Consider the following 17,500-nt stretch of genomic DNA (forward strand, 5'->3'; position numbering starts at 1 on the left):
CCTGGGTCCTGACCTAGTGAACACTATAGACTGACCCTGGGTTCTGACCTAGTGAACACTATGGACTGAGCTGGGTCATGACCTAGTGAACACTATGGACTGAGCTGGGTCATGACCTAGTGAACACTATGGACTGAGCTGGGTCCTGACCTAGTGAACACTATAGACTGAGCTGGGTCTTGACCTAGTGAACACTATGGACTGAGCTGGGTCCTGACCTAGTGAACACTATGGACTGACCTGGGTCCTGACCTAGTGAACACTATAGACTGACCCTGGGTCCTGACCTAGTGGGCACTATGGACTGAGCTGGGTCCTGACCTAGTGAACACTATAGACTGAGCTGGGTCCTGACCTAGTGAACACTATGGACTGAGCTGGGTCCTGACCTAGTGAACACTATAGACTGACCCTGGGTCCTGACCTAGTGAACAGTATAGACTGACCCTGGGTCCTGACCTAGTGGGCACTATGGACTGTGGGATCAGGCGATATCTCAGTCCAGACGCAAGAACGTTTTATCTGATTTGTTTTAGCATTGAGTCACTGAGCCCTGAGGAATTAACACATACTTTCATCATAGGCAGTGGACACACACATACACACACACACACACACACACACACACAATCACACATACACATACACACACACACACACACATACGCACACACCACCAACCATAGGAGGGAGGAGAAAGACAAACACAGATTGCAATAGTCTAAAGTGCTGTTGTTGCACAACCGGTCACACCAGAGAGACCGGCTCAGAAAGAGAGAGAGGGGAGAGGGGAGAGAGAGAGGGAGAGAGAGAGAGAGAGAGAGAGGGAGAGGGAGAGAGAGAGAGGGGAGAGACGGGCTTCCAGCCTGTCTGTTGGGTCTGGTGCTGGCAGGGAGGGGAGAGGAGGAGGAGGGGAGGGAGGAGGGGTTTCCACAGTCTCACATCCCATGGTCCCACCTCCTCCCGGCCTGCCATAGGAGGAGCAGAGGCAGGAGGTGGTGAGGAGACCATAAAGAGCTCAGTGTTCCCCCAGTGGGCTCAGCTCAGGCCATATCTCTCCTCCTCCTCTGCTTTGGAAACACATGTTGCTACAGATCCTCACAGGGCTATTTGGGGGGGGAGTTTGTTCGTTCTGTTCCCCGTAGACGAACAACGACAGACATGTTGCATGTACAGCATCTGTCTCCCAGTGACCAACACCCCCATGAGAGATTGGTCAGGGTCATGGGTAAGGGTCATCACACCCGGGGGGTCAGGGTCATGGGTCATCCCACCCAGGGTGTCAGAGTCACGGGTCATGGGTCAGGGTCAGGGTCATGAGTCAGGGTCATCCCACCCAGGGTGTCAGGGTCACAGGTCAGGGTCATGGGTCATCCCACCCAGGGTGTCAGGGTCACGGGTCATCCCACCCAGGGTGTCAGGGTCACGGGTCAGGGTCATCCCACCCAGGTGCAACGCTGAGCGGTTCGGATGCTCCTCTGTGCCCACAGAGCCTGAGTGCTCCTGAGGGTTGTAGAGGGGTGCATGTATGCATGAATATAAGAGCATTATTATACATATCTATACACATATCTATACAGTCTGTATGTATGTATATATATGTGTGTGTGTGTGTGTGTGTGTGTGTGTGTGTGTGTGTGTGTGTATGTATTCCTCTTTTATGTTTATTCGCCACTATGCATATTCTGCATTTCCAATCTTTGCTGTAATTCCCCACTGGTCAAACATCAAATTTCTCAAAATCACCAAAGTTTCCTCCTAAAGTTCCTATCTATCTATCTACTGTACTGGGACTGCAGGTCATGGCTTCACTGAGGGCGGCCATGACAGCTCCTTCATCAGCTGGACCTGTGCTGGTCCCGCTGCCCTCTAACAAGGCGTCAGTCTGGGGACTGGTCAACAAACCTCAAAGGGGGGAGGGTCAGGGGTGGAAGGTCAAGGGACTTGGGTTGAGGCAATCACTTATCAAGTCACAATATCACTGAGTCAGCATGACTCAATATCACTGAGTCAATGAGACGGGACTGACCGCTTACACTGGACTCTGACAAGCTGTTTTCTACTACAGCTGGACAGCCTCTACTCCAGATGGACAGCCTCTACTCCAGCCTCTACTACAAACACACCACAGACCACACGTTCTCTCTCTCTCAGAGACACAGCCCTGCCCCCGTTAGTTAAACTAGCAACTGACCATATAATAAAGCGATCTGTCTAGCACATAATTCCCTGTCATTATCCAGGCCTGTAATTGAGTCCAGATCGTTGTACAGTGTGATCGTCCCTCTGGTGTCGTTGTGCAGAGGCCAGCAGTGCGTGTGTGGCAGCCATGGCTGAGCAGCTCAGAGCAGCAGGGTGTCTCCTCAGTCCGGATGCTGGTTTCAGGATGACGGATGTTCATGACGGCACAGGAGGCGCATGGGGAGGAGCACAGGGGAGGAGCACGGAGGCCCTCACAACCACTGGGACCTGTGCTTTCAGGGGGAGGACGTCCTCCATCTTTGCTGGCTGTCTGGAGAGAAACGTGTTCCTCTGGACTGGGGGGGGGGGGGGGGGGGCGTCTGTGATACACTCAAATACCAGGCCTGTGTAAAACTGTTTAATGATAGAGGAACCCTCTAAAAATGTGACAAACAGAACCCTTTTCAGGTACATAATGTTCTATTTAGAACACTTTCAGGCCAGAAAGAACCCTTTAGGTTTCAGTATGAAACCTTTTTTCTGTTCTTCTCCTGATGTTCCAGATGGTTGTAAGCACTCTGTTTGAGAGTGTAATGGCTTGGCTCTCAGACATGGATGAATGTGATTAACATGTCCAGGGAAACCGATGGCCATGGAGTCTGTGATCTAATGAAGTCGCCTCTGTGTAGGACGGGGGGTGCAGACAGAACCCCACCTGAGCATGATGGAGAACTCTGATATCAGACATAGATCATGTGGTTTATATCTCAGGGAGAAGCTGTGTCCATGAAGACCAGAACAGATCAATCAGGACATTCTATAAATTGATGCATTTGCCATTGCAAAATTGAATTGAATTCATGGCCTACTAGTTAGTTAGTATAATTATTATAATAATAGTAGCCTAATTCAATGCAATTAATTAAACTTCACAAAGGCCCATTATTCACTAAATAGCAATCTTAAGAGAATTACCGTATCAGGTGAATGAGCAGCCCCGGCGCTTGGGAGTAGCCTGGGCTACCTAGTCTATAGTCTATACTAAGTAAAAGTGACAATAATAACGGGCATGACTACATTCCACGCGCTGTTGTCGTTCTCCAACCTGCGCTCGAGCCAAGACAAGGCAGCGGCTCTAACATGGACGCGCTCGGCCAGTTCAACATTCAGCAGCGCACGGAAACATTTAGCAGCACAATCAACTGGTATCACAGCCAGGGAAGTGAATGATCGGAATGTTGCACTTCGCTTCACGCTTGTATGGGCTGATGCGCTCGATCTAAAAAATGGAATGTAGGCTAGGATGTAGGATGCAGGATGTAGAAATAGGCAAAAGCAACATCTGTTTTGGGTAATGTGCCTTCGACAAGGACTCTGTAAACTTACCTGCTAAGATCGCCTTGCCAGGATGAGTTAATTTCGCTTTTCCCCCCGGCGCGGCCGCGGCCAGACACCGTGGTCTGTGGAACGGGCTGACGAATTGAGGCTTTCCTTGCATCTTTCTTTAGAAAATCTATCTTGCGAGCCCTAAAAGTATATCAAACTACTATTTAAAAACTATAACTAGTGCAGTATAATAACCTAGACAGCACTGGAATACTAGCCTATAAACCGTTGGTCACTTCTGCTGTGTGATGTATATCATTGATGGTCCAGTTGAATGGACCTCGGCTGGATCCTCTGTGAAGCGCTGTTGGCAGCCGAGATGGGGTGACGGCGAAGAGAACCGACAGCGGAGAGAGAGAGAGAGAGAGACGGAGAGAGAGCGAGGGAGAGACGGGCCACTTTGTTCCACACCAGGAGAAGGGCGGGGCTCTCTCTACGTCACACTCACATGAAAAACTCGTTTCAATCGGGAGCGATATTGACAACAAAAATCCCAATTCTAAAGGTGGGCAAGTCTATAATGTAAAGTAGACACCTCGTCGATCTAAATCTATACCAGCCTGTTGTTTGCACGACACCGCCCCGAGTCAACAACGGGCACAACGGCGCCTCGCCACCAAAGCTAATCAGTCATGTCATGTGAACCAGTGAGAATTACTCTTGTATTCCAGTAGCTACAAACCATGGAGGCATTTAATTCAAACAGTAACGCCTGTAGAATTAGGGCTATATAAAAGTATAGACAACTAATACAAGGTCTGTCCAGCCCTGGGTCAGTATCAGTCAGGTTTGCGACTTTGGGAGTTACAGCGCATAACACTCACTAGTACTGTGAGAATCGCTATCGGGTTGGAGAATCAAACACGTCCCATTATAATGAAAATACCTCCCTGTAGCTCCACCTTAAGACAAACGAAACTACCGTCATGGTCCTCTGGCCGAGAGCGAGACCAGGGCGAGCCTGACCGGATGCTACAGTCTGGATACGCAGCCAGCACATCAGCTGTTATCGAGGACACACCCATTCCAGTCACCATGGAGGCCCACCTAAGGATGGGGAGTTATCACTGTGTCCACTATAGCAGAAATCACTTGACTCTCTCAAGTGAACAGTTAATGTTTCTTGATGTGCTCCTACCTTTTAAGCATGTAGTCTATATTTTGCTACTCTTGCACTTTGGCTTCAGCACTAGATTATGCTCTTAGTCACTTTTTTTTTTTTTTTTTAGAAAGGAGATGCACTTGTGAGTTCTGGAGAGCAGTAGTACACTGATGTTTCCTACATTAAATGCAATTATTGTGAGTCGCTTTGGATACAAGTATCTGCTAAAAGACTCATGTAATGGAAGAAATGCAATCAGACGTTGTGTGTGTGTAAACTTTATTATCTATCCTTCTGTAAGCATGACTTGTGCAGACGGGGAGTGCTTGCATGTGCAAAGCTAAAGATTTGATTGTTTTCTCCGTGAAACCCAAATCTAAGGATGTTGGGACAGCTCAGGATCCAGGAGAGACAAGGTGGATTAGTTTACCCATAAACCATAGGGGTTACACAAACATTCTCATGGGCTTGAACAGGAAGTAAAACAAACTAAGTCATCTGCAAACAATATGGTACTGAAGAGACGATTGTTCAGTGTTTGTATTCTGACCTTTTTTGTATTTTGTTATTTTCTTACAAAAATGACTATTTTATGTTTCAGACTACAACAATATACTATAGACAATACATACGGTATGATATTCCATCATAATACTGGACTTCTTTGATTAGTTATCTCAACATGGCATCTTAAATTACACACTGCTCTCGGTACACTAACGCTCACTCACAAACCCACTGGCATCAGAGTATTTACCAAGCGTCAGCGAGTAGGAGAGCTGAGCTGAGATCAGTTGTGCCTTTTGAATGAAACTATACTGCTCAAAAAAATCAAGGGAACGCTTAAATCATCAATCATCATGGCGGACTACGATGAATGAAATATTCAAGTGAATCTTTATTGATTACATTGTGTAAGTCGCCGAGAGCAAAATGATGGTAATTGGACTGCACTTATATAAAGCTTTTATTCAAAGCGTTTTACAATGAAGGCCACTCATTCACCCATTCACACACACATTCACACACCAATGGCGGCAGCTGCCATGCAAGGTACTAGCCTGCTCATTGGGAGCAATTTGTGGGTCAGTGTCTTGCCCAAGGACACTTCAACAGGTAGTCAGGAGGAGCCGGGATTCGAACCGCCGACCCTACGATCACTGGACCCGCTCTACCTCCTGAGCTATACAGCCGCCCCAAATGATGTAAGCACAGTCAATGGAAACTAACATCATTAACCCATTGAGGGCTGGATGAGATGATTAGGTGTTCCCTTAATTTTTCTGAGCAGTATATAAAGTAAGGCTTGGACCTGACCCAGGATCAGCTCTCCTGCTGATTTAAGACGCTTGATAAATATGGGACCTGTACCCCTGGCATGGTGCCATTCCAAAATCTGCTGACAGGGGGCGCTGTTTCACCAGTCTGTTAGTGGCACACCTGGGTCCAAATACTGTACTCTGAAATCATTGCTTGCCTGAGTCTACCTGGAGTGTCATTTGCGTGGGGTTTGACATTTTGGGAGTGGCCTATTGGTTAAATTGTGCCAGTCAAGAATAATCAAGCACAGATGAGTCATTGACATGATTTAATTTTTCATTTGAAATAATATTTGGACCCAGGTCTGGTTAGTGGACGGACAGAGAGGTTTTGAACACCACATACTGTAGTCATACTAGATAAATACTGTGTGTAACATGAAAGTTTGTGCTCCTGTTGCCATGGTACTGAAACAGCGCAATAGTTTCCAAGCACATGCTCAGACAGACGACAGTGCAACACGGCTTTAATCCTCTTCGTCATCCTTTCTTCACAGTCGTCGTCGTCATCATCATCATCATCATCATGGAGTCCAGTACAGTTCCCAGTGGTGGACCAGTGGGTGACCACCACCTCCATGTGGGTTTGTGTATGAGTTAACCATCGCAGAGAGAGGAGGATGTTGGGTGTGTGTGTGTTTGGGGGGGTACTGTATCTTTCCCAGAGTTCCTTGTGTTGACAGTCTACGTGCTGGTGGTGAGTGTGTATCCCTCCATGCTCTAGAGAATCCACACAGCCACACCGAGCCGTAGAGTTCTTAGTCCGTTCTGGGGACAGTAGGGTCCCAGCTGAGGAGCTGCCCGTCAGACACGCGCTACCTGCTTTAGGAGGGTAAACAAACCTCAAACTCTATTGCACAGAAACAATGTTTTATAAACAAAGCAATGACACAGCCATGACATGAGACGTGAGCAATAAGCCCATTTTGTCGACGACTCCTCTTCCTCCTCCTCCTCCTCCAGTAGATAAGGCCTTTGCAGTGCTGTTGGGGGGGAGGTGTTGCTGGGGGGGTGGGGAGGTCAGTGCCCCCACCCTCCTCCCTGGCCCCGCCCTCCTGACTCCCCAGTAACAGTCTCCTGGTCGTCAGTGCTGAGTCTCCTCCCCAGAACTAGGATCCAGAAAGCTGCTCTATTCAGTCCAGTCTGTATGAACCAGCCAGAGAGGGGATGGGAGGGAGGGAGGGGTTCTGGGAGGGTTCTGGGAGGGGTTCTGGGAGGGGTTCTAGGAGGAGTTCTAGGAGGGGTTCTGGGAGGGGTTCTGGGAGGAGTTCTAGGAGGGTTCTGGGAGGGGTTCTAGGAGGGGTTCTGGGAGGGGTTCTAGGAGGGTTCTGGGAGGGGTTCTGGGAAGGGTTCTGGGAGGGGTTCTGGGAGGGTTCTGGGAGGAATTCTAGGAGGGTTCTGGGAGGGGTTCTGGGAGGGGTTCTAGGAGGGTTCTGGGAGGGGTTCTAGGAGGGTTCTGGGAGGGGTTCTAGGAGGAGTTCTAGGAGGGTTCTGGGAGGGGTTCTAGGAGGAGTTCTAGGAGGGTTCTGGGGTTGTTGTGTTGTGTTCAGCAGTGGGTTCAGCTGGCTTCATGCAGTCCAGAGGTGGATCTGGGGGAGGGCTGAGCTGATGTGCATGTGAGAGAGAGAGAGAGAGAGAGAGAGAGAGAGAGGTGTGTGTGTGTGTGAGGGGGGATGAGTTCATTGAAAGTGGAAGGGGTTGGATTGGGTAGAAGTCTTTAAAAGTTTGGGGGCCGGGAGTGTGAAGTCTTTAAAGGTGTGTGTGTGCGTGTGTGTGTGTGTGTGCGTGCGTGCGTGCATGTGCGTGTGTGTGTGTGCGTGTGTGTGTGTATTGTAAGGTGGGCTGGGTTGGACCAAGAGTAGCAAGATGAGGCGTGGTTCAGGTTGAGGTCCAGGGAGTGTGTGTGTGTGTGTGTGTGTGTGTAGATGTGCATGTGTGTGTGCAGATGTGTGTGTGTGTGTGAGTGTGAGTGTGAGTGTGTGTGTGTGTGTGTGTGTGTGTGTGTGTGTGTGTGTGTGTAGATGTGTGTGTGAGTGTGTGTAGATGTGTATGCGTGTAGATGTGTGTGTGTGAGTGTGTGTGTGTACTACATGTTGTACCCGTACGGGGGGGGCTGGGTGGGGTATCCCGGGGCAGGGTAGCCGTAACCAGGGTAACCGGGTTGGGGGGCCACAGGTGTCGCGCCTGAGGTCAACATCAGCTGCTGACCTGCTCACACACACACACACACACACACACACACACACACACACACACACAAACAGGTCACTGTTACCAGAGGTAAAAGCATCCATATGAAATTGTCTCTCTTTGGTACAAAGCAGCCATGCCCCAGTCGGTTTCTACATGTACCAAACAATGTGGGCATGGCCAGAGGTGGGCGTGGCCAGAGGTGGCCATGGCGACCTACCGTACACGATGGGGGCGGGCTCGGCCACCTCGTCCTCTGTCTTCCTCAGGGTCTCCGACTCCTTCAGCTTGTCCACCTGACCACACACAGAGAGGCCAGGTCAGACACCACACACCACGGCACGCACGCACACACAAACGCACACACACATGCACAAACACACACTCGCACCCACACACTCACACACGCAGGCAGGCACATACAGATGTGGGAACATAAGAATGTAACTTGACCCGCGGTATTCTAACAGGCGCTTTACGTCATTCCGCACCACCGCTCGCCTGCCCATAGGGGCGCAGTATTACCACTCATTGACCCATTGCTGTAGCTCATCTCGCACATTAGATGAGCCTACCGTTCTCAAACTCCTTGTTCTCTGTCTGGTTGTAATTTAATTATTACGAACAAAGCCTATCTATTTATAGTTTCTATCTCTGTAACTGTCGCCGGGTCTATATCTGTTAACTGTCGGGACAAGTAGAAGTTTAATACATTAGGCTGAGTGTTCTCATATGGAACATGGCGAGTAAGATGGCTTACGGAGATGACCAGAGATGTGTTTGAAATGGTTCTGTTTCTCGGGCAGGAACGGAGACTAACTCGCATTAGCAGCAAAGCAGCTAGAGGAATGATCTTAACATTAGCTAACTGCTTTAGCTACTGCTACCGTCTTCTTCACTTCTCCTTCGGTAAAACATGACACCGTTGTGTTGTGGTATTGTGGAGGGCTTAGGCAGAAGCAGGAAGAGAAACCACTTTTGCCTCATATAAGTAAAATAATGGTCTCATAAGCATTTTCGATTGTAAAATTGTGTTCACTTGTTTTAGTTTGCAAACATATGCAATTTTCTTAGCATTCCCAGCTTTGTATGCAGTTTTAATGTGAAAGATACATCTTGAATGCAGTCAAGACAAATTATTTTGCCTCATAACTTTTGTCAAACCCCCTGGTTCCAGTCAATTGGATTATAGGCTATAGGCTACTTTCGTTTACAATGACGTTATCATAAAAACAATAGCCTAAAACCATGTTTATTTACAATGTATTTTCTTTCATTGATAGCATGCCAATAGGGTGAGGAAAACGACGCGCGGTCTCTTTAGCCCTGAGACCATCAGGCAGGCAGCTCAGGAGGTCATTATGTTGGTTATTATGATATTATGTCTAATAATACATTCGTTGAAAGTACACAGGCTGATCTACTATACGGAATTGGACCGAGGAGTGTTCTCATGGAACTAGGCTGCGCGCCCGCCCGCGACAAGAGCTGAATTGTAGTCAGCTTTCCCCGCTGCGCGCAGGACGCGTGCGTCCCCCGCTCCTAGCGAGAACGCAGGCGGAATGTCGCTCCCCGTCTGAAACGGCCTTGACTCCTGGAATTCCAAGGTCTTTCATATTCAAATTCTCTTGATGGTCTGGAGATGCGAGACGTGTTAAGGGAGTGCATCAGTCGTGATCCTTGACAGTAGGCTACCAGCCTGCGCTGCGCTCAGCACAAAGTTGGATGAATGGATGGACTTTTTGGAATCCTGGAAAATGTTTATTGCGCTCTAAAATCATGAAAGCATAAATGTAAAAATGCAGCAACAGAAGTAGTCTAGATGAGATGGTGGTTTAAATGAATGGCAACACATAAATTGAGACATAAATTGAGACTGGTGATAATGCTGATAATCTACAGTAGGGCCTACCTCTGGCTGAGTTCATGGTTACAGCCATTCATCTCTTACACATGGGCCTATACAATACTTGCACAATCTACTTTGGACGTTAATCCATCCATCTATCAATCAAACTAGCGAATTCAATGGCCGGTCATGGCAAAGCACCCGCTAACGCAGGCTACCCCCCTCCCACGATCCAGGGCTAGGAAACCGGTTCATCCAGTTTATTTGAATATAAAAGAATTTGGGGGGGGGGGGGTTACAATAGTCTAGTCCAGGTTCGCTGGAGGACCTGTATTTTCAGTGTTTGCTGGTAGCGGACTGCATCGATCAATGCAATGACTCTCTCAGTTTTACCCTTTTCATCAATAAAACATCATTTTTACAACCATGTCTCATTGATTGGGAAGGCATTTAGAGCTGCCGGTCTATTAGCCTACATTCGGACTCAGAGGATGACATAACTGTTTATTGAGAAACAATTGGCTATATAAAGAAATACCACAATGCATGTAGTCTAGATATATTACATTATGGTTATACACTTTATGGTAGACTGCCCTCTCGCTCGCTAAGCAGGCTACATTGTGGCTGTTTTGTTCATCGCAGAAGCCTATAGCCTATAGGCTACACATTAGAAAAATGTTTTTGTTTATATAGACCTAGAAGGAATCAGAATATGTGGAAATTTAATTTTAGCCTATTTTAATACAATTCAAATTCTGCTTAGAGGGAATTATTTTTAACGGACATTATGACCTGAGCATAATTAATAATTATCTAAGTTAATATAGGCCTATGAGAACGCAACGCTTTTTACGATAGGCTAGGCCTATGCGTCTTGTGATTGTACTGTAGCCTAGGCTACAACTTAAGGCTTGCCCTATTGAATTCATTTCATTTCAGACACAGGGGCACCTGTGGGCACCACGATACACGCACAACATTTTGAATGAAATAAGATGCCGTTGGTCAATGTTGTGTTTTTGTTTTTATTTATTTGCAAAAAAGGCTATGTACACACATCGAAATAGATACACAAAACAAAAAAACAGCTGTGTACTAGTAGGCTACCAGTAGCCTGCTACAGAGTCCCAGGGAGCAACACCCTGGCGAGGCACACCCCTGGCAGCTCAGCGAGTCACACCCCTGGGACTATGGCACACCTCACCCCGGCAAACCTCACCCCCAGACACCCGCTGCTGCCTGTCCCTTCAGTTCTCCCTGACATCCACATTCCTGACCTGGACACAGATCACTGCCGGAACCTCTGGCAACGGACCAACGGTCGTCCAGATCGTTATGGTGCCCTTCTGTTTCGTGCCATCCTAACCCGTGGGACTTATCAGGCCTGGGTGCGGAACACCAACTGGGATGGTTCACGAGGCAAGCAGGCCTTGCCACAGAACGTCCGGAAATGCATCACAGATGCAGTTCTCCTAAGATGCCCCACCTTCACCAACATGAAACAGCTGAAGAACCGAATCAACGAGATGTTGCGCACTCGTCGGAGTTCTATTTCAAGGGCTCTTTTTCGCAGTTGAGCTGGCTGTATGGGGCAAGAGAGGACTGTAAAATACAGTACTGTATTACAGGATATACAGTATGCATTTGGTACTAGGATTAAGGCATTTTATTTTGTGTTTCTATATCAATGACATGCATGTGTGAAATTTTTTTGCAAATAAAAAAAACGGAAGAAAAAAAACATTGACCAACGGTATCTTATTTCAAAATATCTTGCTGCACTTACCATTTGTATTTTTCACGCTATAATGGCCATATGGTATTACCATACCATCTGAACACACCCTGTCCCCAGGAGAAGTTCTAGTCATTGTTTCATTGTTAGCGATGATTTGACTGTTCAATGGATATCATTCGGTCCTTGGTCGCGAAAAGCCTATTAGCCTACAGTATAACGACGCACACTGAAAGTAGGCTATACCAGTAGCGAAATAAAAGACAGAGTCTACAGTCTACTGTAGATATAAAAATACATTGATTGCAAGGTGCATAGCCTGAATAAAGGCAGAACGTGAGACAGGGAATCCATTCTAGTACAAGGCTACTGCGTGCGTGCAAGACTGAGTGCGTTCACATTTTCCATTTCCAAACGGTTTTCCACCTCACCTAATTTCGCTGTTGATTGGTTTCAGCTAACGTTAGATTATAGTAGCCTAGGTACAGTACTGGATATTTATTTAAACCGAAAATGGATTTTAGTAAATTAATCATCATTCCATTGTTATTGCTCCAGAATCAAATGACAACCGCTTTCATGATACTTTTGATCCTAACAGAAAGAGAAATACATCTCTAAGTATCTAAGTTAATATAGGCATATGAGAACGCATCACTTTTTACGGTAGGCTAGGCCTATGCGTCTTGTAATTGTAGCCTACAGTACAACGTAAAGGCCCTATTGAATTTCTTTTATAGCCTAAGTAGACAGTAGATAGACAGTTCTGTTCTTGCTGCAGCGTGTCTTCACCATGCAAGTATTTTTTTGGGGGTATTCTTCTGTGGACACTGTGAGGGGCGCCGGACGCCAGAGCGCGCAGCTCTTCAGCCAACTGGAGATGTCGCGTCTGGGGAGGCTCTGCGTCTCTCCACCAGTCCCCAGCGAGTCCAAGCTCCCCAATGAATAATACTTATTTATAAAAGCCTACATAGAGCGAAACTGTGCATATAATAGGCTGTAGCCAGCGCGAAACTGCGCATTCCCTATAGCCGTTCATTGAACAGCTGGCGGCCGGTATAAATAAACAAAATATTGTGTATGTTTTTTTCATTTATAATTTAACAATAGGGGGTGCAACAGAACACAATTTTAGGGAAAGTCATTGACAGGCGGACTTCAATGTTTTATTAAAATATAGTTATGTGCAAATGAAAACCCACAATCGTCCTATGGACCTTACCCCGATTTTGGAAATCAGATAAAGGTGTTCACAAGACCATTTCAATAATCGCATTATTACAATTATCGGTTGATGTCTCACTGTCAAACCTGCCGCTATGCACAAGATAGTTAATGTCCGGATATGATTGGCAATGAGTGATCTTTACTCATGGCGACTATTTCAATTTTGTATGGATCCACACCTCCGATCGAGCTTATTTTTTCTTTGTATCGTGCTGAAGCCATATAGCCTACTGCGCTCAGACTTGGCTACATTAGCTGGTGCCCTGTCTTCAAATTTACTTCCGGGGTTTACGAGTAGCCTACCAGTTGAATGCGTTCCAGAAACAAAACGCAAAACCCTCACGTTCACCACATCTTTACTAACAAATATATTTACAATACTGTTATTTTGCGCATTTGACTTAACAGACACCACGTCTTGACCCGACGTCAGTTGCCGAGATAGATAGGCTACTGTAGGCCTAGATATAGGTGTTCGTAATAATTAAATTACATCCATATGGAGAAAACATGTGTTTGAGAACAAGGTAATAATAACAATTAAACGTTATTTGTATAGCACCTTTCATACAGATAAATTCAGCTCAAAGTGCTTTACAACAGAGCATTTAAATTAAAGAATGTGAAACTTAATGATGCTTCATTCGTAGACTATAGGAGAAAAACAGAGCCCAGCCTGCTAAATCTACTCAAAGACGCCACCTGGCGGTGGTGCATCACTAAAACGAAATAACACCCGTCTGAAATCCCACGAGATTTCCAACGGGATTTCCCTGCCAAATACCGCGACGTGAAATGCTGCAGCAAGTTACATTTCTAACTTCCCACATCTGTACACACATGGTTCTACGTAGTTCTACGAGTACAATTCTATGGGAGGAAACTACAGCAAGGTGGGGTTATATTCAACAGAGAAGTTCTAGTCATCTCTCCATCGCATCATACCACACACACTATAGAGCACTACCCTCTACCTCTGTTATCATACCACACACACTATAGAGCACTACCCTCTACCTCTGTCAACATACCACACACACTATAGAGTACTACCCTCTACCTCTTATCATACCAAACACACTATAGAGTACTACCCTCTACCTCTGTTATCATACCACACACTATAGAGCACATCCCTCTACCTCTGTTAACATACCACACACACTATAGAGCACTACCCTCTACCTCTGTTAACATACCACACACACTATAGAGTACTACCCTCTACCTCTGTTATCATACCACACACACTATAGAGTACTACCCTCTACCTCTTATCATACCACACACTATAGAATACTACCCTCTACCTCTGTTATCATACCACACACACAATAGAGTACTATCCTCTACCTCTTATCATACCACACACTATAGAGCACTACCCTCTACCTCTGTTTTCATACCACACACACTATAGAGTACTACCCTCTACCTCTGTTATCATACCACACACTATAGAGCACTACCCTCTACCTCCGTTATCATACCACACACACTATAGAGCACTACTCTCTACCTCTGTTATCATACCACACACTATAGAATACTACCCTCTACCTCTGTTATCATACCACACACACTATAGAGCACTACCCTCTACCTCTGTTATCATACCACACACACTATAGAGCACTACCCTCTACCTCTGTTATCATACCACACACACTATAGAGCACTACCCTCTACCTCTGTTATCATACCACACACACTATAGAGCACTACCCTCTACCTCTGTTATCATACCACACACACTATAAAGCACTACCCTCTACGTCGTTATCATACCACACACACTATAGAGCACTACCCTCTACCTCTGTTATCATACCACACACACTATAGAGTACTACCCTCTACCTCTGTTATCATACCACACACACTATAGAGTACTACCCTCTACCTGTTATACCACACACACTATAGAGTACTACCCTCTACCTCTGTTATCATACCACACACACTAAAGAGTACTACCCTCTACCTCTTATCATACCACACACACTATAGAGCACTACCCTCTACCTCTATCATACCACACACACTATAGAGCACTACCCTCTACCTCTGTTATCATACCACACACACTATAGAGCACTACCCTCTACCTCTGTTATCATACCACACACACTATAGAGCACTACCCTCTACCTCTGTTATTATACCACACACACTATAGAGTACTACCCTCTACCTCTGTTATACCACACACACTATAGAGCACTACCCTCTACCTCTGTTATTATACCACACACACTATAGAGTACTACCCTCTACCTCTGTTATCATACCACACACACTATAGAGCACTACCCTCTACCTCTGTTATCATACCACACACACTATAGAGTACTTCTCTCTACCTCTGTTATCATACCACACACACTATAGAGCACTACCCTCTACCTCTGTTATCATACCACACACACTATAGAGCACTACCCTCTACCTCTGTTATTATACCACACACACTATAGAGTACTACCCTCTACCTCTGTTATACCACACACACTATAGAGCACTACCCTCTACCTCTGTTATTATACCACACACACTATAGAGTACTACCCTCTACCTCTGTTATCATACCACACACACTATAGAGCACTACCCTCTACCTCTGTTATCATACCACACACTAGAGCACTACCCTCTACCTCTGTTATCATACCACACACACTATAGAGCACTACCCTCTACCTCTGTTATCATACCACACACACTATAGAGCACTACCCTCTACCTCTGTTATTATACCACACACACTATAGAGTACTACCCTCTACCTCTGTTATCATACCACACACACTAAAGAGTACTACCCTCTACCTCTTATCATACCACACACACTATAGAGCACTACCCTCTACCTCTGTTATCATACCACACACTATAGAGTACTTCTCTCTACCTCTGTTATCATACCACACACACTATAGAGCACTACCCTCTACCTCTGTTATCATACCACACACACTATAGAGTACTACCCTCTACCTCTGTTATCATACCACACACTATAGAGCACTACCCTCTACCTCTGTTATACCATACACACTATGGAGAACTATCCTCTACCTCTGTTATCATACCACACACTATAGAGTACTACCCTCTACCTCTGTTATCATACCACACACACTATGGAGTACTACCCTCTACCTCTGTTATCATACCACACACTATAGAGCACTACCCTCTACCTCTGTTATCATACCACACACTATAGAGCACTACCCTCTACCTCTGTCATCATGCTACACAGAGCACCGGTCTACAGGATGGATGCCATGCAGGGTTGGTGAAGCTTCCCTGGCATGTCAACTGGTCTCGGTGCTAATCTACTGGCCTACATGTCAACTGGTCTCGGTGCTAGTCTACTGGTCTACATGTCAGCTGGTCTACTCATCTACATGTCAACTGGTCTCGGTGCTAGTCTACTGGTCTACTGTACATGTCAGCTAGTCTACTGGTCTACATGTCAGCTGGTCTCGGTGCTAGTCTACTGGTCTACTGTACATGTCAGCTAGTCTACTAGTCTACATGTCAGCTAGTCTACATGTCAGCTGGTCTTGGTGCTAGTCTACTGGTCTGAGGCAGCAGAGATCTGAAAGGTTCTAGAAGTAGTTATTCCATAGCTCCACCATTTTATTCTGCCTTTCGTGTTTCATTCTAGAATAACATTTCAATCTAGAATGTTTCGTTCTCGAGTCCTAACATCTAATTCCAGAGCCCCAACGTTTCATTTTAGGGTTATAGCATTTTGTTCTATAGTTCTAGTGTTTCATTCTGGGTTCTCTCGAGGGGAGGCTCTTTCCATGCCACCATGCCAACACTGCAGAGGCAAACACATGTTCATACCAGCACACAGAACAGTCTGAGTCCCAAACACATGTTCATACCAGCACACAGAACAGTCTGAGTCCCAAACACATGTTCATACCAGCACACAGAACAGTCTGAGTCCCAAACACATGTTCATACCAGCACACAGAACAGTCTGAGTCCCAAACACATGTTCATACCAGCACACAGAACAGTCTGAGTCCCAAACACATGTTCATACCAGCACACAGAACAGTCTGAGTCCCAAACACACATGCTTCAGCTCCTGGGTGGGGGCTACCAGACACAGAGCTCTGTCTGGGGGCTAGCTGTCTGGGGGCTAGCTGGATGGGGGTTAGCTGGGTGGGGGCTAGCTAGGTGGGGGTTAGCTGGATGGGGGTTAGCTGTCTAGGGGTTAGCTGGATGGGGTTAGCTGTCTGGGGGCTAGCTGTCTGGGGGTTAGCTGGTTGGGGGTTAGCTGTCTGGGGGTTAGCTGGGTGGAGGTTAGCTAGGTGGGGGTTAGCTGGCTGGGGGTTAGCTGGCTGGGGGTTAGCTGGGTGGGGGTTAGCTAGGTGGGGGCTAGCTAGCTGGGTGGGGTCTAGCTGGCTGGGGGCTAGCTGGCCGAGATAGCAAGTGCAGAGGTGTTATTTTTCCCCCCGCAGAGGTGTCAGCAGTGGCAACAG

The 17,500-nt window shown here is 46.6% G+C and overlaps 2 protein-coding genes across 2 annotated transcripts in view; both read right to left on the reverse strand.

The window, feature by feature from the left end:
• Positions 1-3,679, reverse strand: part of LOC311310843 (tricarboxylate transport protein B, mitochondrial) — a gene marked incomplete at its 5' end in the record, with an annotated part of 48,609 nt that extends 44,930 nt beyond the window's left edge. The window contains one exon of the mRNA XM_084440419.1: positions 3,568-3,679. Coding sequence (XP_084296545.1) covers positions 3,568-3,679 — 112 coding nt within the window. The remainder of the gene's footprint in view (positions 1-3,567) is intronic.
• Positions 3,680-4,991: 1,312 nt separating this feature from the next.
• cltcl1 (clathrin, heavy chain-like 1) overlaps positions 4,992-17,500 on the reverse strand; it is a 143,788-nt gene continuing 131,279 nt past the window's right edge. The window contains exons 30-31 of the mRNA XM_084440293.1: positions 8,399-8,474; positions 4,992-8,196 (exon numbers count right to left, since the gene is read on the reverse strand). Of these exons, the coding sequence (XP_084296419.1) occupies positions 8,075-8,196; positions 8,399-8,474 (198 nt within the window). The 3' untranslated portion in view covers positions 4,992-8,074. The remainder of the gene's footprint in view (positions 8,197-8,398; positions 8,475-17,500) is intronic.

This window comes from Borostomias antarcticus, assembly GCF_949987555.1.
Source record: "Borostomias antarcticus genome assembly, chromosome: 6".
Taxonomy (NCBI): Eukaryota; Metazoa; Chordata; class Actinopteri; order Stomiiformes; family Stomiidae; genus Borostomias; species Borostomias antarcticus.